Below are 21,158 nucleotides of genomic sequence, written 5' to 3' on the forward strand. Positions count from 1 at the left end.
CCTTCGTCATCCTTGGTGGCCAGGAGCACCTGACAACCACCTGTGCCACCCAGGGGCTCCGCTCTGAGGCTTCCTGCAGCCAGCGGGCTGGGAACAATGCGTGAGTGGAGCCCTGGGAAAAGACAGACCCACCCCATGTATGCCCTCGAGTTTTCTCGGGACTGGCATCGAGCCTACATTGCCCTGGACCTGGTTTTGATGGCACCACTGGGATAACTGACCCTCCATTTGGCCCGAAAGGGGGAAGTGTTATTTATTTATTTATTTTTAATTCAGTGTAATTCAAAGTTTAAACATTTGTGTTAATTGGGATCGTGATATTTTTCTGTTAGAAATGTAACCGTTTCTTTCACCTTGTATTGTCTTTTAGCTGATACCAGGCACCTCTCATAGAGCCGACACTTTATTACAGTTGTGCACGTATGAGGTGGTCTAGCTTGGTGCTTAGGCACATGACCCTCCAGCTGATTGTCTGAGTTCAAATCCGGGCTTTGAGGTTACCGAGTACAGCTCCTTCTCTGAGTCATTTATCCTTGGGGGCCTCAGCTTCCTCATCTGTAAAATGAGGTTAGTCCTGACCAAATCGATGTCTGCGAAATGCAGCAAGCAGAGCCCAGCTCGCGAAAAGTTGTTTAGTAAAAGGAGGCTCTTACTTTTTTTTTGGAGAAAAACTCCCAATGTGAATGAACCTGTTCTAGGTGATGGCGTCACTGGCCTCAGCAGACCTATGATTTGAAAGCCAAGGACACGGTCCTGTCAGTTGAATTTGACTCTCCAGTGCCTCGGCTGGCACTGGAGGAAGAACTAACTGTGGGTGCTCTGTGGATTCACCCAGAGAGCCACAGAGGCCAGGGAGGGGTGTGCCAGGCTGAGATTTCCTGTCCATCTCATCTGGGACTATGGAACGCTGTGTGTGTTGGGGGTGGGGTAGGCGAAGGATGGAGAAATGGGGCCCACCCTGAGGCCTTGGCTCTCAGGAGGAGGGTGGGAGTGGGGCAGGGGTAGGAAGGTCACGGGGTGCACAAGCACCCTGGAGACAAAGCAGCTGTGCTCTGTGTCCTCTTGGCTGCTGGGGACCAGGCTGCTCAGAAGGAGGAAGCAGCGGCCAGATGCGCTGAGTTCTGAGTTGGTGACCTCGTAGGCTGCCAGGGGAGGCGGGAATTCCCTGTTGGTGAGTGGCGGAGGGTCCTCTGTTCCCTCCTCTGTTCCCGGGCCATTTACTTATTTTTATTTTTTCTTTTTCACAGAGGCATAATTTATACTCGGTGAGACGCAAATCTTTTAAGTGGACAGCTCAGCTCGATGGGTGTTTACCTCCGTACATACCTGTGTAGCCACCACCCAGATCAAAATCTAGAGTATTTCCAGGACCCAAGAAGGCTGCCTTAGACCCTTTCCCGGTCAAGACCAACCCACCTCCACCAAACTAACCTCGTTTCTAACCTTCATCCACATAAATGAGTTTTGCCTGATTTTGAACTTCAAATAAACAGAACCACACAGTTCCGTATCTCCTCCTTCTCGTAAGGTCAACCATGGTCCAAGAATATTAAACGATTCCTACGTTTGAAATTGCATGCCATTCCGAGTCGTATGATAAAATCTGGCACGGTCCCGAGTGTCTCACCCAGGATGTGATTCATCCCATTGTCCAGCGTAGCCACACTGTACCTTCCATACAAGGAGATCTTTGAGGGAGGAGAGAGACCACATTCTCATGACTTTTATTACAACATATTGTTATTGTTATCATTGTTCTATTGTATTACGAGTTATTGTTGTTAACTTTTTACTGTGCCTCATTAAAAAATAGCTGTGTCTTGGGTATGTATGTATAGGAAAAAACAGTGCATGTAGGGTTCAGTACTATGTGGTTTCAGTCATGCACTGGGGGTCTTGGGGAATGTATCCCTGTGGATAAGGGGGCGCTGCTATAGGTATTCTTTTGTATCTGACTTCTTTCATGCAACATCGTGTGTGAGAGATCCAGGCAGGGTTTTTGCATAGCTGTACTTGGTTGTTCTTCATTGCTGTATAATATTCCATTATATGGCTTATACCGTAATTTATGTTTTCATTCTTTTGTTGATGGATTTCAAGTTTGTTTTTTTTTTCTGGTTTGGGACTCTTATGAATAAAGTGGCTATGAATATTTTTTGCCCCTGGCTTTGGGTGCATAGAAGCTCTCATTCCTGTCAGGCGTCTACCCTGGAGGGGTCCCAGGCCTTTTGGACATTCTAAGTGAAAACACTTCAAGATAAGGGAAAAGGGAACTAGTGTGTGGCAGGCATGAGAATCTGAGGAGCGGAAAGGAGGGAGCGGGTGCCAGACCACAGCAGCCACGTTCAGAAGAAGATGTGAAAAGAAGCTGGCCACCTGCCAACAGCATTTCCCCTTTCAGAAATGTCATCTGATCTTTTTTTTTTTTTTTCCCCTGGCAAAATGCATGAGAGATTCCCTGACCTTGGGAATTCTCTTCCTCCTCGTCCTGTCGGCTCCTGTCGGCGTCCTGGTCAGTAGACCTCAGGGATGACCGAGTTTATGCTTCTCATTTGACAGATGAGAAAACTGATGTCCAGAGAAGTGACTTGCCGGAAGCCTCACAGCTGGTAAATGACCGGGCCAGGAACACAGAGTTCTGGCCTCTAGCGGCCTTGCCTGTAAATCTGGAGGAAGGAATGACATTCACTGATCTTCCCCAGCGCTATCAGGCAAAATGAGAGCTGTTGCCCCCAAAGTTTGGAGACGTCTAGTAATCAACTTTCTGTGATTTTTGGATACCAGTGTCTAGTTTTACTCTATTCAACACTCAAACCTTACTGATCACCTACTATGTGTTCGGGAGCACTTTAGTCTCTGGGCCTGCAGCAGGGGATAAACATGACGAGCGCTCCTGCCCGCATACGATGTGCGTTCTCTCAGGGGAGAAGAGCAACAAACACACAAATAAGGACGGCGAAGTAAGTTAGGTAGAGAGAAGCGCTGCAGAGTAAAGCAGAGCAGGCGGGAGGATGGGACGTGCCGGGGGCTCAGGGGACGGGGAGGGTTGGATTTTTGAACAGAGGGATCAGGGAAGGTGACATTCAGAACACCGAAGAAGGGGAGGGAGTGCCGTGGGGTTGGGGGCGCTGTGGGGTGGGGAGTATGTTCTGGGCAGAGGCAACAGCAAGTGTAGAGGTCCTGAGGCCAGATCCTGCCGGGGGTGTCTGGGGACCTTGAGAAGAACTGTTTGGCCGGAGTGAGTTGACCAAATGGTGGGAGATGAGGTCAGAGAGGTGAGGGGGCAGAGGGGACCTGTAGGGCCACATCGGTTACTGTAAGGACTGTGGCTTTTACCGAGATGTGGAGACTTCAGAGTTTCTTTCAGAGGAGTGACGAGATCTGGCTTAGCATTTCTAAAGACTCCTCTGGCAGCTGCATGGGGACTAGATGGGACAAGGACAGAAGCAGGGAGACCATTTAAGGGACAGATGATGGGGCTTGGCCAGGCAGAGACAGTGGAGCGAGACGTGCCCCGGTGATGTTCTGAATACAGTGCCGGCAGGCCATGCTGACAGGTTGGCATCGGTCCTAACAGACCACCTTAAATGCAAAGCAAATGTGCTTTGCAAAGAAGCCCCCTGAGCTTCAAGAACGAACTTCCTCGTTCTCCTAGATCATCTCTCCTTCAGGTTCTCTTCCCCGAAGTCAGCCAGGGAGAAGTCTCACCGTGTCCTTCTCCATCACAGGACCGAGCCCTTGAATCAGTAAGTGTGTGTGTGTGCGCGCACGTGTGTGAGTGTGTGTGTGCGCACGCGCATGTGTTTGAGTGTGTGTGTGCGTGTGTGTGCATGCGTGTGTGTGCGCGTGCGCGTGTGCACGTGCGTGTGGGCAGGGGAGGTCACTTTGCTTCTTCCTTGTCTATCCTTTCTCTGCTCTTCCACTTTCTCTTTCTCCGGCAGGCATTTTGTCAACGCGCCAACTGCCTACGAGCACCTGAGTGACAGAACCTCATGCAAGGCCGCTCTCCCGGGCTTTGAACGCACTCCGGCCGCACCGACCTCCCCGCTTAGGCTCCATGCCTAGCCTAAGTCCACCGCTGGGCCTTTGCACTTGCTGTTCAGCCCTGCTCTTCGAGTGGCATTTCTTCTGCATCTTTCAGGTCTCGGCTTGAATGTCACCTCCTCAGAGAGACATCCTCTGACCTTCCGCCTAGAAACCAGTCTCCCCCGTGTGCTTTCTGCTGTCTTCACAGTCCTTACCACATGATCTCACTGGGATTTATTTGTTTACGTATTGTTTCTTCCCTCACATGATAAGGCATTAGAAAGGCAGGAACGAACTGGTCTTGTTGATTGTCAGTTCCCCAAGTACCAAGCTTAGTACCTACAGGGACAGATTAGCAGGAAAGTATAGCAGAGGCTTCAAGAAAATCAGTGGTGTTCGATCTTGGCTGTGTGCTTGGATCACCTTTCAAAGAATAACTACGGGCCCCACCTCAGACTCATCGAATGGGAATCTCCAGGGGTGGAACCTTCACATTAGGGTTTTAAAAAAACTCTCCATGGGTTTTTACCGCACCTGGCCTTCAGGACTAAGACCTATTTGACTAGCTCAGCGTGTCTGGGGTGGAGCATCTGTATTTTTAACCATTATCCAGGTGTTTTCTATGCTCATTATAACTTGAGGACCCCTGAACGAGAGCCCTGCTTCCTGTCACAGCTTGGCATCCTGGGGTCAACAGAGAAGGCTGATCCCGGCCAGGGGGGACCTGGCCACCTGAGGGTTGGGGCCATGAAAGTCTCAGCCACTCCTTTCACCATTCAAGACAGAACTCGATCCAAGGTCTCTGTCACGAGTCTAGGAATCTTTAAAATGGCCTAAGCCCCCTTAGCAGGACCCTGGGTTAATTACTTGATAGTCTCATTTTTCTATGACATTCATGGTGTCTTTCTTCCTGGGAGAGTTTTAAGTGAGTCCTTGACCCTTGCATTGGCTTGAGAATTATTGTTTCTTTCCTTCCAAATGTGGAGTTCTACAGACAAATATAACTTATTCAACAGAATAGCTCCTTGGGGGAGAACAAGTTATTTTGTCTTTATTCATCCAGTGGCATTACCAGTGACGATCACATGCCGAAGGCTCCTGAGCCTCGTCTATAAAATGGAGGCCATTTCACTGCCCCACCGGGGCTGAGCTGAGGCTCGATCGGCCACCTTGCCCGTGTATTCATACGGCTGCTGTGACAAATACCGCAACCTGGCGGCTTAAACAGCACGAACGTATTATTTTACGCGTCTGTAGGTAAGAAGTCTGACATGGGTTTCACTGGGCGATCAAGGTGTTGGCGGGGCTGCGTTCCTTCCGGAGGCTCCAGGGGAGAATCTGTTTCCTTGCCTTTTCCAGCATCGAGAGCTGGCCACCGGCCTTGGCTGCTGGCCCCTTCCTCCACCTTCAAAGCCATCAACGGCGGCCGAGCCTATTTTTCACATCACATCACATCACTCCGACTTCCCTCCGCGGTCCATCTCCCTCCCCTCTCTGCGTCTGCCTCCTAGCCTCGCGATTACTTCGGGCCCACCGGACAATCCTGAAACAGGATGATCTCCCTATTTAAGGTGAGCTGGTCAGCAACCTTAATTTCCCTTTGCCACGTAAGGTAGCATAGTCACAGGTCCTGGGGATTGGGATGGGGATATCTTTCAGGGGCCATGAATCAGCCTGACAGTGTCCTTCCGCACATCTGTCTTCATTGGCCCCAGCATCCTCCTGTCTCCACAGCTTGGCATGCCCAGGGGCCAGGAGGAAGACTGATTTATTCTGTAGGAAAATGATGAAGGGCAAGTGGCTGGACGAGGTGAAGTTTACACATTCTTCAGGTGCCCCAATCGTGTGTTTGACTCCCTGGGGTTGCCCACATGGTCCTGGGGGTGCTGTTTTTAGAGACTTCTCGCCCTGGGAACAATGGCCCTTAAAAGTATTCTGCTGGCCCTCCCCCAGCATCAACAGAGAAAGGCCTTGTGGTTGGTATCAGCTTCATCCTCAGCTCGCCTCCCGCTGGGCAGCTGCTCACCCTTGAGCACTGTGCCAGGCTCAGGAGCCAGGCCTCCTGGCTGGGAGAGCGTCTCGGTGAGTCCATAGGTGTTTCCATTTGTCCTGAGGTCAGCTTCCAAATTTTGTCTGTCCCACTGAATGTTTGTTCCTTGCTTTCTGTGGAGAAAACAGAAACAAAAGACATTTTCCCCATCCTTTTTGGCTGCAGGGAGTCAGGGCAGGTATCACAAGGGCCCCTGCCCACCTGAAGCTGGATCTGTTGGGCCTTATTCCTGAGTGGTCTGGGCTGGGGCTGCGAGGGATGGATCATCTTGCCATCTAGTGGTGAGTGGTGGTACTGCAAGCTACAATGGCCCAAGAACCGTCTGTGCTGGAGCCGCTTTATCCAAGGGCTGCGGTCCCAAGGCCTGGCTGTCCCTCAGAACTGCCCCAGGGGGTTTTAAAAAAGACAAATGCCCAAGCCTCACTCCACACCTACTGCACCAGAAACTCCGAGGCCTGGACATCTACGGTTTAGTAGAATGTAGATCTCTAAGCCTAAACTCAATTACTAGGTTTGCGATAAGACCTGAAAATCTGAATTCTTAAAAAAAAAAACAGAACACCTCTCCAGTGACTCCCTTAAGCGGCTTGACTTAAATACCATTGACTCAGCTGCCCACAAGATAACTGAACCAACTGTGGGATGTGGATTTTTCAACAGGCTGATGGTTAGGGAAGGATATAATATAGCGGTTAATATCTGGGGCCTACTTTTATTACTACCAATTGTGGGACTTTGGGCCAATGTCTAAACTTCTTCCTGCTTCTGTAAAGTAGAGATAAGACTACCTGTCTATTGGGGCTGTTGTGAGGCCCCAGTGAGATCATGTGTAAAGCACTTAGCACAGGGCCTGGCCTTCTGAAGCGAGTCCTGTATTGACAGTCCCACTGCTCACACTGTTGGGAGCCCTGTGTCTGATTTCAGTGACACATTTATAAGGGAATACATAGATAAGTACTTGCTACAATAACTATTGATAAATTTATGTGCACACTCGGTAATATATGTACATGTACTGTGTACACACATATACACATGCATGTGTGTTTATGTATTAGAAAAAATAAAGCCAGCCTCTCAGGCCTGTGGTTTCACAGAATTAGGTAGCAATGTTAAGCCTGAGCCAAATTACAATCATATTTATATTAAGTGTTATGGACTAAATGTTTGTATCCCCTGCTCCAGTTCCTATGTTGACACCTCACCCCCAAGGTGATAGTATTAGGAGACGGGGCTTTTGGGGGTGCTTAGGTCATGAGTGAGGAGCCCTGATAGGGTTAGCGCCCTTATAAAAGAGACCCTGGAGAGGAGATGGCACTCGCCAGAACCTGGCCACGCTGGCACCCCAATCCCACACTTCCAGCCTCCAGGACTGTGAGGACTAAACCTCTCCCAGTCTAGGCTCCTTTGTCATAGCTGCCGGAACAGACTAAGACGCGAAGTCAATGACCACAGAGCAGGTTCGTGGGGGTGGCAGAAGCAGTCGGGGCAGCCTTGGGGAACCCCTCCTCAGGGGAATTTTCCAGTTGGGTTTGGAGATTGGTTTTGGTGACACTGCAGGTTGCCTCCCCTCTATTAGTTGGCTGGCGCTGCCGTAACAAAGTGCGGGGTGGGGCGAAGGGGGCCAGTTAGGGTGCCACTTAACCGAACCTCAGGAAGCAGGAGTGGCGCCGGCCTCACAGACAGTTGGATCCAGGGAACAGGTAGATCCACCCCCACCCGTCATCCCTTCCCCCATCTTGATTTCTGGCTCTGAGTCGGCCCCATTCTCTCAGGCATCTCCTCATGGGAGGGGCATGGCAGGGCAGCCTGCAGCTCTGGGGCACATCTGACAGCTCAAGATCCAAAACGAAAGCGAGGGCTGACCTTCCACTCACAACGTGAGCCGTCCAGGTAAGGATTCTGATTCCCCCTTCTCGAATCTCAGTGCCCACTCCTGGGGCCATCCAGGGCCGGGGGCTACAGGGATGGGACAGGTCCAGACAAGATCACATGACCTCCCTAAAGGTGGGGGTGGGGTGGAGGGGGTGGAGGCGGTAGGGGCAGTATGACCAGCAGACTCCCACCCCCAAGAATGGGGGAGCAGTTTCCCCAAGGTGGGCCGAAGCAGGGAGCTCAGCAGAGATCCTGAGGCCCAGACAGGGAAAGGAGGTGTCCCCAGACCACACCGCTTATGCCTGTGGCAGAGCCAGGGGACGTCAGTCCTGCTCTGTGTCTGAGTCCCAGTGAAGAGTGGGGTGGCTGGCACATCAGTTGCCTTCAGGCTCTGTTACTAAGTTGCTGTGAGACCTTGAGCAAGTGTCTAAAACTTCTTGTCTTCTCTTTTTTTTTTTTTTTTAGAAGAGTAGGGTGGCTGGCACATCAGTTGCCTTCAGGCTCTGTCACTAAGTTGCTGTGAGACCTTGAGCAAGTGTCCAAAACTTCTTGTCTTCTATTTTTTTTTTTTTTTTAATGGGGATGATGGAGGCAGGGTGTGGGATTAGCTATTATAAACACTCATTCGACCAGACCGTTCTAGTCTCTAAATTATTACCTTGTTTTAAGTTAGGAGCTCGAAGGGCTGGCTTTCCCCGTTAAACCTGTAATTTATAGAGCAATTTTCCACCAGGCGAAGGGCGTGGATCCAGCATCCAATAATGCCATGCTCGACAATGCGGAAGTCCTGCCTGGGAACATCTGGCTTCAGAAATTTTTACTGTAAGCAGCTGGGGGTGGCGGCCAGCCTTAGGTCAGGGAGTACGAGGCCAGCCTCCGCAGACAGCCATCTGTCCATGCTAAGATCCTAGCTCCCACTCATTAGCTCGGGGCCCCGGGAATCTATGTAACTTCTCCATGCCTCAGTTTCTCCCTCTGCCAGTTGAGGAAAACAATGCCTGCCTGAGGGATTCCTGGGGGATTCGAGCACAAGCACACCCAGCTGCGGTTCTCCACGGGGGAGGGTTTTGCCTCCCCAGGGGACATTTGGCAACCTCTGGAGACGTTTGTGGGCTGTCGTGCCTGGAGGGGGGCGGGGGTGATCATGGCATCTAGGGGGAGAGGTCAGGGATGCTGCAGGACAGCCCTGGCTCCCAACAAAGTCTGTCCAGAATGTCAACGGCGCTGAGGGGGAGACACCCTGCCGTGAGGGACAGGGCGGTGTCCAGGCTAGGCCTGGCCTCTGGGTCCGATGTCCCTCAATTCTCAGTTCTGTTCCTGGCGTTTCCGTGAGCCGCTGGGCGCGTGGACTCAAGTTTCTTTCCCTCTCTGAGTATCGGGGTGAGGGGGGTGCTCCCTGCCCTGGAGTCCGACTGCCCTGCCCCGCCTGCACGTGAGAGGATGCATCGTTTGAGAAAGAGGAGCCCCCTTGGGCCACGTTGAAGGATCCCACGCTGTCCCCCGAGAGCCACCGCACTGGACGCTCTGTTCTCTCACCAGTGCAAGCATTGTCCCCTCGGGCTGTGCGGCCTGGTGCTGACCCCACCCCTGGCGGACTTGGGACCCTGTCCAAGCCCAGGAGGCTCCACCCTGAGACTTTGCGGGAACAAGAGGCCCTGTCCTGGGGAGCTCTTGCTAAGCTGGGACGTTGCATATCTGGTGGTCATTTTTGCCAACAGCTGGGGACAACCTGTCTGGGAATGAAGCTGATACAGAGGAAAGCAAAGCCATTTCTTTATTTAAAGATAAAGAAAAATGAAGATCCTGAAAATATCGTTCGATGCTCTGTATCCAGCCTTGTCCAAACCAGTTGTGGTCTTGGACTGCTGTTTACAAAGAACAATAAATCTTTCTATTTTTAAACCAGTTTTCGAGTTAGGTTTCTGTCTCATGTCACTGGCTAATACAGAGATCCCACCTGTCCTGTCCTAGAATTTTTGTTTCCTCCAGCTGAGAGAGCTTTGCCGGCAGGACAGAGCACACCTGGACTCCTTTTTGAGTGATGCCACCTGCTAAGGTAAGTCCCAGGCTGGAAGGTGGGGGTGAGTGTGGGCTCGCCACCGCTGCCGGGGGTCGGGAGTGCGCCGTGGCAGGGACAAGCCTAGTGTTTGGAGGCAGATGACTGGGTCAAGTCTCTGTCCGGTGATTTCTTAGCTTTACAGAGCCGGGCAAGGCCCTCGGCTTTTCCCGCCTCAGTTTCTGCATCTGTGAAACGGGGTCATCTCCCTTCTCAAAGAGGCTGCTGGGAAAATTAAATGAGAAGACAAATAGAAAAAGGCCATCTCATCCATAAAACGCTGTGCAGTAGGATTTATTGTTACAGTGTTAAAATTCACTCTTGGGAAGACATCGGGGGCCACGACCCACAACTGAAGGCCCGGAACACCATCTTTGCTCGTGGACAGCTGTTCCCTTTGCAGTCCCCACCCTCACCCCGTGTGGGAGGGCTCAGGAAATCCCCCTCACCGGCCGGCCACTGCCAATAACCTTCGATACAGAAGTCGCTATTTCCCACGAGGTGTTTGATCCTCACCACTCAACCGCCTGGAGCCTATTGGAGCCTCGACGAGCAGCACAGACGTGATGGTGCCCAGATGGGCAGGGGAGAGCTGGGCTTGGAGCAGCGGAGGGACCTGCGTGCCCCTGCACTGAGCCCAAGAAGTCACATCTTGCCAAAATCGCCACCTGCTGCCAGACCCAGCGCTCAAGAAGACCTCAAGATCTTCTGAGGCCCTTCCATGCTGGCTGGGCTGTGTGGAGACCCCGCGCCCTCGACTTCATCTGGCCAGGTTCTCGCGCGGCTTCTCCCTGCCTCTGGCAGCCCGGGGTCTGGTAACCGTGATTTGACAGGATTTCTGGGAGAAAGGCTCTGCGCAGCCAGGGACGAAGGGGTCTTTCAGAGGCGTCCGGGGTCAGAAAGGGGTCTCCCAAGCAGGTACCTTCTGATAGCTCTGGCCCCCGGCTTTTGGGAAGAACACGAGGTGCCTCTCTCTGTCTACCTTGACTCTCCCCGACCTCTGGCACCAGCTACCCTTTTGCAAACGGCCAGTACCTATGGGCACAAGCCACAGCACCTTTCGGAGAAGCACATCGTATTGTTCCCAGGTCCAGAAGCCCTTGAAGGACCAAGACCACGACTCAGGCTGTTTGGACAGGACGTGGCAGGTCAATGTTCCATCGGTGGCTGCTCTGCCAGCTTCGGGTCATCGGCGACCAGAACCTCTCTGCCAGGTCTTTCTGAATCCCCACTCTTCATGTTCACCCTTGAGGCAGAGTTGACGTTTAGGATTTTCCCAGCAGACGAAGCCCACCTGATCTGGCCCTGTGTGGAGGTTGTTAACGTATCAATCAACCTGTCCTCATGTTGAAAAATCATCTCAAACGCTAGCCCGGCTGCCAGGGATACGAGCATCGGGCGGGAGAGGATGTGTGGTTAGGGCATCACTTGGACTAAAAAGTGCATTGGAGGTTGCCCACGCTGCCCCAGGTGTGCCGGCCTGATGCTGCAAGGTTTTGGGCAATGTCACCCCTGCCACTGACCCCCGATTGTCTGCTTGTCCATCTTGTCCCCAATGGGACTGATTCGGGGAATAATGCAAGCTTCATTACTGTCAACTCAGGTGAATGCTGGTTTCACATAATTAGGGCTGCATTCAGGTACCCCCTGCTATTCTTGCTCACCTTGCAGGAATTTGCTGCCTCGTGAGAGGCAGATCTGGGGTGCCGGGTCCCCCAGCCTGGATGCTGGCTTGGGAATGGCAGGAAGTTGGACTCCCCGATCTGGGCTGCAGGGTCTGCAGGTTTAGGCCCCTCGTGTGGCTGGATGTTAATGAAGACACTGGGATTTGGCGCCTCAGCTAAGCCAAGGCAGGTACTGGAGCGTCACCCCTCAGGCCCTGGAATCAGAAACGTGTGCCTAGGAGGCCAAACATGTAGATGAAAGGGGGCTGTCCACCCGGCCGCCTCCCAGGCATTTGGCCCCATGCTGATGTTAAGAGGACATGCCGTGGTCTCGGCACTGGGGGGATTTCTTGAGTTCCTCGGGCTCCGTTCGTGCATTTCCCACGACGGGAAGCAATCCATTGGCTTCAAGGACGTGTGCTTTGAGGCTGACACCTGCAGCGAGTCTCAGACATTCTAACCTGTCCCTGACTCTCGGTGCAAGCGGCTTCACTGGAAGTTGATCACGGCGGTTCCAACCAATGATCTGCTTTGATAGCCGAAGTGTTAGGTAGAACTCCAGTGTGCTTGGTCCTTCCCGAATCATCGCTCAGCGTTGAGGTCCGTGAAGTCGGGCCTGAACACTCGGACTGGTTTCCAAAGGCTGTGCATGTGGGATCGCGCTCTCTCTCCTCGTTGGTCAAGCCCTACTGGGGGCTTTAGAGAATCTAAACAGTAAACATGCCTTGTCCTTCTTTGGCATGTTGTTCCAGTCATACGGAGTTGGAGAGAGCCACTTCAAGGTCAGTTTTGTGTTGTAAATGAAAAATTAGACAGCTCACCCCCCTCCCCACCCCACAACTTCCCCGCCTGTCTCCTGAGAGGTCACGAAGTGTGTTACAGACATTAGCAAGTGTTAACCCTCACGACGTCCCTGGGAGGGACCCGGAGTATCGTAGATGAAGACATTGAGGCACAGAGAGGTGAGGTCACTGGGAAGAAACCACACAGCAGAAACGGTGGCAGAGTCAAGAAAAGGGCTGGGGGTTCTCGCCACCATCTCAACGACTTTGCTCTGCGAGATTCGTCTCAGTTAGGACAATGGTGAGCACACCTGTTTCAGGTGACAGAGACATCACGACAAAGGTTTGTTGAGTTAACAGTGATGAGCATTGTTCTAGCCCCAATCTCAGATTCGTTGCCACGTTTGGTAGAATTGTCACAGATGTCCCTGATCCTGTTGTCATGATGTTCTTTACCCCAACAGGATAACTGCATTTCCCGGGAACGTTGCTGCTGGGCCCCACCTTGCACAGATCATTCACCTGTCCCTATCGCGTGTAGCCACTCATGGAGGAAGGGGAAAACAGCTCTTCGACATGTCCACCCCTGCGTGACACGTGGCTTTTAGGGTAGAGGAAATGACCTCCCCATCCAAGAGAGATTCAGTGACCCAAAATAGAACCCGAGTTCTCAGTCATGGGGATAAGGATGCTGGAGCTGAGATCTCCCTCCGTCTGACTTCTCAGCGAGAGGCAGCACTTCCCGCCGTCCTGGTGGCAGGAAAGGTCTACGCGTCCACTGGTCAGCCTCATGCTTTGCCTGCTCTGAGCACTGTCACCACTGGGCTCTTCATGTCTTGGTTGGGGTCCCACCTGCTCCTCCTGGGAGGGTATTTTGTGGGGGGATCATAGCCTCTTTCCACCTTGGCAGCTCAGTTCAAGGCTCTGGGACCACTTGGACTGCTCAATGGCCAACAGTCACTCTGAGGTGGAGTCTGGATTATGGAAAGGCCGGGCACTGTGACAAGTCCTCTGGACCAGTCTCCTTCTGTTGAGCAGGAAGCCCATGGCTGGTACCCGCCTCGCTCCTTAGCGGTCTGCTGAGATTTTTGCTGGCGGTAGAGGAATATCCTCAGCCCCAGGTCACTATGTACAGTGGTGATGGCGTCCAGCTGCTCTTCCTCCATGTGTGTCTCTGCGTTGGGTCTGGCGGAGCATTGGCTCCTTACACGTTGGTGACCTCCAGGCTGTTGTAGCCTTCCAGACGGCGCTGCTCTGGCCTGCCCTGCGGGTCATCGTCTCCACAATCCTCATTCTGGAGAGAGCCGTAGTCATCATGGAAGTCGGAGTCTTTGCTGCTGAAACCCCTTCCTATCTTCCCCAGGGGCAACTGAGAAGAGAGGAACGAGACCAAAGGTCAGGAAGAAGAGAAAAAGGCATTGAATGTTTCTGGATCTGGAACACATGGGGTCTCCAATTCTAATCGCTGTGTGACCTTGAGTAACTTACATCACCTCTCTGTGCTCCTCCTCCTAATATTAATAATCCTCTACTGCTCAGGGAGACTGAGGGGGTTTTGTGAGTTAACATTAGGAGAGAGCTTTGTGTTCCCAACTGGAGAGAACGGGTCGGTTACTAAGGGCGAGGACAAATATAGTCTGATTATCCACAAAAGTCTCCGTCTTCCTCCTCGGTGGGAGATTTGAGAACGGGTATAATGGAGGAGAGGCGAGACTGAGCATGGGCGTGAGGTCTGAGCGCATTCCCGGGCCAAGGGGAAGTATTCTAGCACCGCCTGGGGAGGCAGCAGGAGTGTGGGTTTTGGAGACACACAAACCAGGGTTCGATTCCCTGCTTCGCCACTTCCCAGCTGTGTGACCTTGGATAAGTCACCAGCCCTCTTGGAGCCTCAGTTTTCTTAGCAATTTCTCCAATAGGAATAGTAATTCCTACCTCCCAGAGTTGTCGAAAGAGTAGAAATCCCATCTGTAAAGCACACAGCAAGGTGCTATTATCCTACACAGTAGGTCTTCAAGGTGCTATTATCCTACACAGTAGGTCCTCAATATTTATCCCTTATTTTGAACATGCCTCTGTTACAGTAATCATGACAGTGTTTTGTAATTATTTATTTGCTTGATGGCCTTTCTTCCCAGACTAGTGTTTCTCAACATTTTTTTTTTCATTATTGGCCCCCTTAAAAAGAGCCTTTTAGACATTTTTTCCCTAATCACAATCCCACCATGAAACTGTCATTTCACAGATATACTGTGCTTCTGTGTACGTACCATGTGTATATCTGTATGTCACCTTGGAAGGGTGGTAATTTATTCATGCTGATACCCCCGTGCTTAGGATGGTGCCTGGAACACTGTTATGACCCCAAAACTGTTTACCGAGTGAGCAGAAGATGTTTTAGGCTCTCTGCTCTGCCGCCTGTGTCTACACACTGCCATTTAGGAATCTGAGTGTCCGAGTCTGTTTGATTGGCCCCGCCGCTATGGGGTGGGTCACTGGAGTTCAAAATCTAGATCGGTGGTTCTCAGGGTTTGGGGTGCATGGGAACCCTCTGGGCAGCCTGGCTGCACGACGATTCCCCCTTATTCCAGATGCCCCTTGCTCCAGGAAGCACAGGTGGGCCCCGGCATTTTCGTGTTAAGCAGCCACCCAGGTGATTCTGATGGGGCAGGTGAGACCTGCACTTTGAGCTACTACTCTAAGCCATGTTGGGGCCCTCAGCATCATGCAGGTGGCATCTAGGGCCTCGCTCCCAGCTGCACCTGTGACCCGGCCTAGCGGTCCCCCCACCCCCTCCAGGCCAACACAGGAGCAGAGAAAGGGCAAAGAGGGCCTCGATGACAAAAAAAGCGCGACTTACCCGGCCAGCCTTGTACTTGATGCCACCGCTGTTCTCTTCCTTCCCGGCCCGGGTGGCACTGGAGGCCCTCCCGGGGGGCGTCCCAAAGCGCTCAGCCTCCCGGATGCCCGTGGAGCTGGGGAGAGACCCATTCCAAGTCAGCAGGGAGGGCCCCGTCAGCCGCTGCCACCACCAAGAGACACTCACACTGGTGACAATGACCATAACAGCTGCAATTTGCTGAGTACCTCCTACGTGCCACCATGGTGCTAAGCACTTTATAAACACAGTCCTCACGACGGGCCAGGGGTTGGGGCTGCCATCCCTGGACTACAGGTGACGAAAAGGGGGCACAGAGCGATTAACCATTTACCCAGGATTCCGCAGCTCGAAGCGGCAGAGCCAAGTCTCTGAGACACCAAAGTCTCGCTCTGAACCGTCTGGTGTACTGCAGACCTGACCAGGAAGGGGAGGATGATGGGAGGGGAATCCTTAGATGTCAGCTAATTAGTTGTGACTGGAGAAGCGTCGGGACAATTTCCCCCACTCTGCATTTAGATCTACGTTCATTCCTACCTACTCACTGCCTTACGTTTGTCCCATTACCCTGTGTTGGGTAAAAATCGTAGAGAGCTGCAGTTAGAATAGGATTAGGCAAGCTTCGGCCTGAGGGCAACATCCAGCCAGCTGCCCGATTTTGTGAATGGTTTCATGGGAACCCAGCCACGCCCACTTGTTTGTGAGTTGTTTAAGGCTGCTTTCTCGCTATAGAGTAGTCATACTCAATCAGGCTCTCAAATGCCCACATATGTACTATCTGTCCTTTGATAGAAAAAGTTTGCCGATGCCTGTGTTAGAATGTCCGTGGCATAGAGTCTGCGTGGAGCACAGAGTTAGGTAAAAATCCCGGTACGGAGCCAGGGGTTCTGGGCTGAGTCCTCCCGCCCACACCCTTCTTCTGTTAGATTTTGGGCAAACCACCGTCTCCGTGGGTCTCCTGGCCCAAGGGTTGGCCTCCGCCCGGGCAGGGAGCCTTCTGCACCTCCTCCGTCAACCTCACCAAACCCAAGGGACTTGTGTCCAGAATCTTTCTAGGGCTTCAGCGAGATCAAACTCCTGGTTTTACGATTCACTGGCCACATGACCTTGAGCAAGTCACTTCACTTCTGGAAAGCTTGGTTTCTGTATCCGCAAAATGGGGATCCTAGAAGGGTCAACCTCATGACGTTATCGTGAGGGTTAGTGACAAAGTGTGTGAGAGCTTAGCTAGAATCAATAAATGACTACAATAATAATTCATATTAATACTTGAAACATATGACAAATTGGCTCTGGCTGACAGGCAGCCAGCAGTGGGCTTTGCAGGAGCTGTGAGCCTCGGCTCGGGCCTTCATTGAGAGAAATATCTTTTAATCTGCCTCGGAGAAGCTCTGCTTCTTCTGGGGCAAATTTTGCTGCAAGTTCAAGGGAGGGGAGATAGCACCAGCCGACTGGATGGCAAATAGAGCTGCGTTTTTGGATCCACGGGTGCCGGGGGCTCCCCCCTAGTAGGGAGGAGCCTTGTGTTCTGCGAGCCACGAACTAAGGTCTTCATTAATGACTACCCTCTCTCCTTCGCCCAGAGATGAAATTCTCTGGGCCTCGTGGGAAACAGTTCTAAATGCAGAAGCCGTGACACGCAAAACTCCTGCAGCCAGCTGTTTGCTGTCGTGCGTGGAACTGCATGACAGCCCCTGACGCATGGACACGGGCAGCCGGGTGAGCTTGGGAGAGCCACAGGCTCCTTCTCTCATCTTCGGCAAAGACGAGATAGAAGACCAGAGAGGGCGCGTGCCTCAGCTCAGCCAAGGACAGACCAGACGCAGTGGCAGGAATGGAACTTGAACTTGGGCCTCTAGGATCCAGATCTAGACCATGCTTTTCCCACCATGGGGGACAGCGTAGGACCGTGGGCTCCACATCAGTGGCCTGGCTCGACTCCTTGGCAGCTGTGTCACTGGGACTATGTGCTCTTATCTAAGGGGAAATAATCGTAGCACTTCTCTCGCAAGGGCACGGTGAGGATTAAATGAGACGATACATACAAAGGGCGAGAAGCAGCTGGCATACCGTGAATAATCGCTATGATTACATCCCACGGTGACGGACACAGGTGGTGACGGGCACAGACCTGGTCTGAGTCCCTGCTCAGCCGTCCCCTAGCTGCGCCCTTGTGCCCGCTGATTATCTCGCTGGGTCTCAGTTTCCCCATCGATACAGTGGAGCCTGGCAAACAGCTCTGGACTTAACAAGCTATATCCCCTGAACAGAAAGTGGCTGCCTTTGTGGTGGGGACAGAGGCATATGGGGGTGGCCCCTGCCAAATATCTCCCCTTCTTATTCTTTCCACAGTCACTGAAATCCCACCCTGTTACTCCTTTGAATTAACACCCGTGAAAACACAGATGCTTCAGGAAATAAGCCAAGCACAAGACTCAGGTCCTTGGAGGCTCGAAATGGCTTCCTGAATATTTCCGGTCACTTTGTCATACTTCGAGGGGATGGAAGGCTGGCTGGAAGGATGCTTCTGATGAGGGAAGGGTCTGGAGATCAAGGCATCTCCGTGGGATTTCTCGAGTCAACGCGGAGGGCATCCCGGGCTCTAAAAAGGCATCGTGGTGCAGGAGGGAAGACCCTCCCCGGGCGGGGCTCACCTTTGCCAGCTGGTTGACCTGAGGTGCTGAGTCTCAGCCAGTCGAATGAGGAATTACCAGCCTGGGATGTGCAAGATGCTTCCATGAGGATGAATGAAGTAGGGACAGAAAGAGTATCAGTTGGCCACCCACTGTGTGCCGGGCCCGATGCCCGGTCCTCACCCACGTCACCTCCTTGAACCCTCGCAAAAGCCCCGAGAAGGGGCTGTGATTGTCCCTACTTCAGGTTATGGAAACCGAGGGCAAGTTTCTTGCTAAAATTGTACAGATGATTTTAGCACCTGGCCTCTGCGCTCACAGTTCAGTGATTGATTGTTGCGGGGTGGACAAGAGCGTATAAAACATCGCCGTCTTGCAGGTGCCTCAAAATCTCCATGTGCCCCTTCCACCCCCGCCCAGGTGACGTGCCGAGTGGCCCGAGGACATTCCCTGTTGCTCGGATCTCTCAGATGCAGGCTTGGGAAGCCTGCCAGCCGCGGAGGTGGGAGACGTGACAAGGACCCTTATTCTGTGTGCTTGCGATTCCAGTCTGTCTGGGCTCATGATGGACTTGCTCTTTGCCGCTGAAAGGCTAGTGACAAAGCTGGGGCAAAGTGACAGGAAGGGGAGCCCCCTGTGACCAGTTCAAGAGGAGACTGCTCCACCCGGGTACTTCAGTCTTCGTGTGAAGTCAGAGGACGGGAACTGTCCAGCAATCATGGGGCACCCACGTGTCAGGCACGCCGCGTACAGTTTGAATTTTTGTGACGAAGCTGTGAAGTAGGGGTGAATCATATTCCCACGTGACAGATGAGGAGACTGAGGCTCAGAGAGGTGAAATCACTAGCTAGTGTTCAACACAGCTAGAGAGCAGGGAAGTCAGGATTTGAACCCATTTTCCTGCGGAGGATGGAAGGGAGGCAGCAGAAGAGGCACAGGTGGTGGGTCTGGAGTAATCATTGCTGATATTTCTGTTATTGGGTGCGTTACGGTGCCCATGTTTTCTTGCCAATTGCTTTACACATCATTTCACCTCATCTTTTCATCAGCCCTTTGGTTGGTAGACACTGATGAATCCCCATTGTGCAGATGTGGAAAGAATAGCTCAGAGAGGTTAGGTCATTTGTCCAAGGTCACACAGCCAGGAATTGGTGCTACTGGGATTTGAACCCAGGTTGCCTGGCTCTCGTGTGCCACAAGCAATCCTGGCTGGGACATACATTTTTGTTTTTATGTCTGCCAAACCAGTTCTTGTCTGGATGAGGAGCCAAAGCCTTTCTCAGATAAACAGAGCCCGCCCAGAGACCTATTAAAAAGAAGAAACAGAGGCAGCCTGAAGCTGGTTCAGGGGGCCAGGCTGGTCCCTCAAAGAAAGGCTATGGGTCTAGAGATGAGGACCAGCCCTGTTTCTGTTCCCTGGGGAGGGTAGCTCACCTCTGTTCAGTCACTCTGCTCCCCGCCCCCTTCCGGAAAGGTGGACTGAAGAACAAATCAATAGGAAACGTGTCCTTCATTGCTGGGGTGCCCTGGGGGACTCAGAGAAAGGCTGTTCCCACCAGTCCTGGGCCATGTTTAGAAGGAGGAGTGGGGGGGGTCTCTCCCATTATTGCGGTTGGGCCTGGGAGTTTATACCCTGTGACGGTGGCCCAAAAGTCCCCTTGGAGGGAACCAGAGATCACCATCTGCCATAGCGTTTGGCTTAGCTGGGGACTCTTACACCGAAAATTCCTCAGGCACTCCTGCAGCTCTGCCTTCTTCCACCCGACTGAGGTCCCCACGCGGAGGACCTTGACTCATGACGCGTGGGCGACACGTGCAGGAAAACAGCCTCGTGGGAAGAGGCGACAAGGAGGCAGCCCTGAGGCCCGGGGCTGGCACTACGTCCCCGGTTCCTGGGCGACCGACCTCAGATTCCTCCAACATAAAATGAGCAGAGGGACTGAGTCCATTTCCCTCTTCCTCATCCTGCTACCAGGAGGATGGCTTCGTCTGACTCTCGAAGGAGTCGCTGACCTGCCAACAACCTAAGAGCCCACCCCGTTTATGCCCACCTGAAACCTCCCCAGTGCTCACCCACTAATCCAAGGCAGTCCTCAACACACCTGCCACCTCACGGGTGATCGAGGGCTTAATCAGGCACATGGATGTCTGCTAATGTTTAGCTAGTGCCACCTCTCCAGGGCTCAGGATATGTTAAGCCTGTCACAGATCACATGGTTCCAGAGGGACCTCACTGTGAGAACCACTTGGGTACCAATGGGGAAGGGACTCTGCTACAGATGCATGATTTTCTCCCAAGCCTCAGTTCCTGAATCTGCATAACATGATGTGTGGCCCAGCTGCTTCCTGAAGCACCATATGGTTTGGGGGTTCAGCACTCAGGCCCGACTCAGAGAGTCTTAGGTTCAAATCTGGGCTCTGTCAACAGAATGAATAAATGTTTCGCTAGTCTGACCAAGAAATCAAGAGCAAAGATTCAAACTACTAAAACCAGAAATAAAAGAGGGGACATTATTGCTAACTTTACAGAAATAAGAGGGATTATAAGGGAATCGGTTATACAATCAATTGTATGCCAACAAATTAGCTAACCTAGATGAAATGGACAAATTTTGAGAAAGAGATAAACTACTAAAGTTGACTCGAGAGAAATAGAAAAATCTGACTAGACCTATAACAGGAAGGAGATTGAATTCGTAATAATAATAGTAATAATAATAATAATAAAACTTCTCACAAAGATAAGTCCAGGACCAGATGGCTTCTCTGGTGAATTCTACCAAATGCTTAAAGAAAAATGAGCACCAATCCTTCACAAACCTTCCCCCCTAAAACAGAAGGGGAACACTTCCTAACTTACCCCAGGAGGCCAGTATTACTCTGATACCAAACCAGACGAAAACATCACAAGTTTTCATCACAAGAAAACTACAGACCAATATCTCTTACGAATATAGATACAAGAATCCTCAAGAAAATACTAACAAATCTAATTCAACAACATATCCAAGGATTAGACCCCAAGTGGGATACTAGGAATGCAAAGTTGGTTCGATATATGAAAATCATCAGTGTATATTGTGTAATAGAATAAGGACAAAGCCAGGCTCTGCCGCTTACTAGCTGTGTGATGTTGGGCAAGTACCTTGGCCCCTTTGAGCAAGTTTCTCCGTCTATAAAGGAGGGTGAATGGCACG

The 21,158-nt window shown here is 52.0% G+C and overlaps 1 protein-coding gene and 1 long non-coding RNA gene across 7 annotated transcripts in view; one reads left to right on the top strand and one right to left on the bottom strand.

Moving 5' to 3' along the window:
- The first annotated feature begins 1,829 nt into the window (after positions 1-1,829).
- On the top strand, positions 1,830-12,982 carry LOC107195853. 6 transcript variants are annotated; one of them, XR_003047021.1, is made up of 10 exons: positions 1,830-2,609; positions 3,672-3,746; positions 3,942-5,283; positions 5,386-5,597; positions 5,761-5,836; positions 6,242-6,357; positions 7,852-7,969; positions 8,685-8,773; positions 9,923-10,007; positions 12,918-12,982. It is a non-coding gene; the product is annotated as an uncharacterized LOC107195853 (long non-coding RNA). The 6 variants fall into 6 exon arrangements; XR_001517124.2 differs by lacking the exons at positions 9,923-10,007; positions 12,918-12,982 and adding an exon at positions 9,670-9,856; XR_001517123.2 differs by lacking the exons at positions 9,923-10,007; positions 12,918-12,982 and having other exon boundaries at positions 1,835-2,609; positions 3,942-4,141; positions 5,090-5,283; positions 8,685-9,856.
- Positions 12,983-13,564: 582 nt separating this feature from the next.
- KAZN (kazrin, periplakin interacting protein) overlaps positions 13,565-21,158 on the bottom strand; it is a 123,554-nt gene continuing 115,960 nt past the window's right edge. Inside the window, exons 13-14 of the mRNA XM_025048544.1 lie at positions 15,311-15,425; positions 13,565-13,822 (exon numbers count right to left, since the gene is read on the bottom strand). Of these exons, the coding sequence (XP_024904312.1) occupies positions 13,658-13,822; positions 15,311-15,425 (280 nt within the window). The 3' untranslated portion in view covers positions 13,565-13,657. The remainder of the gene's footprint in view (positions 13,823-15,310; positions 15,426-21,158) is intronic.

This window comes from Pteropus alecto, unplaced genomic scaffold (assembly GCF_000325575.1).
Source record: "Pteropus alecto unplaced genomic scaffold, ASM32557v1 scaffold125, whole genome shotgun sequence".
Classification (NCBI taxonomy): Eukaryota; Metazoa; Chordata; class Mammalia; order Chiroptera; family Pteropodidae; genus Pteropus; species Pteropus alecto.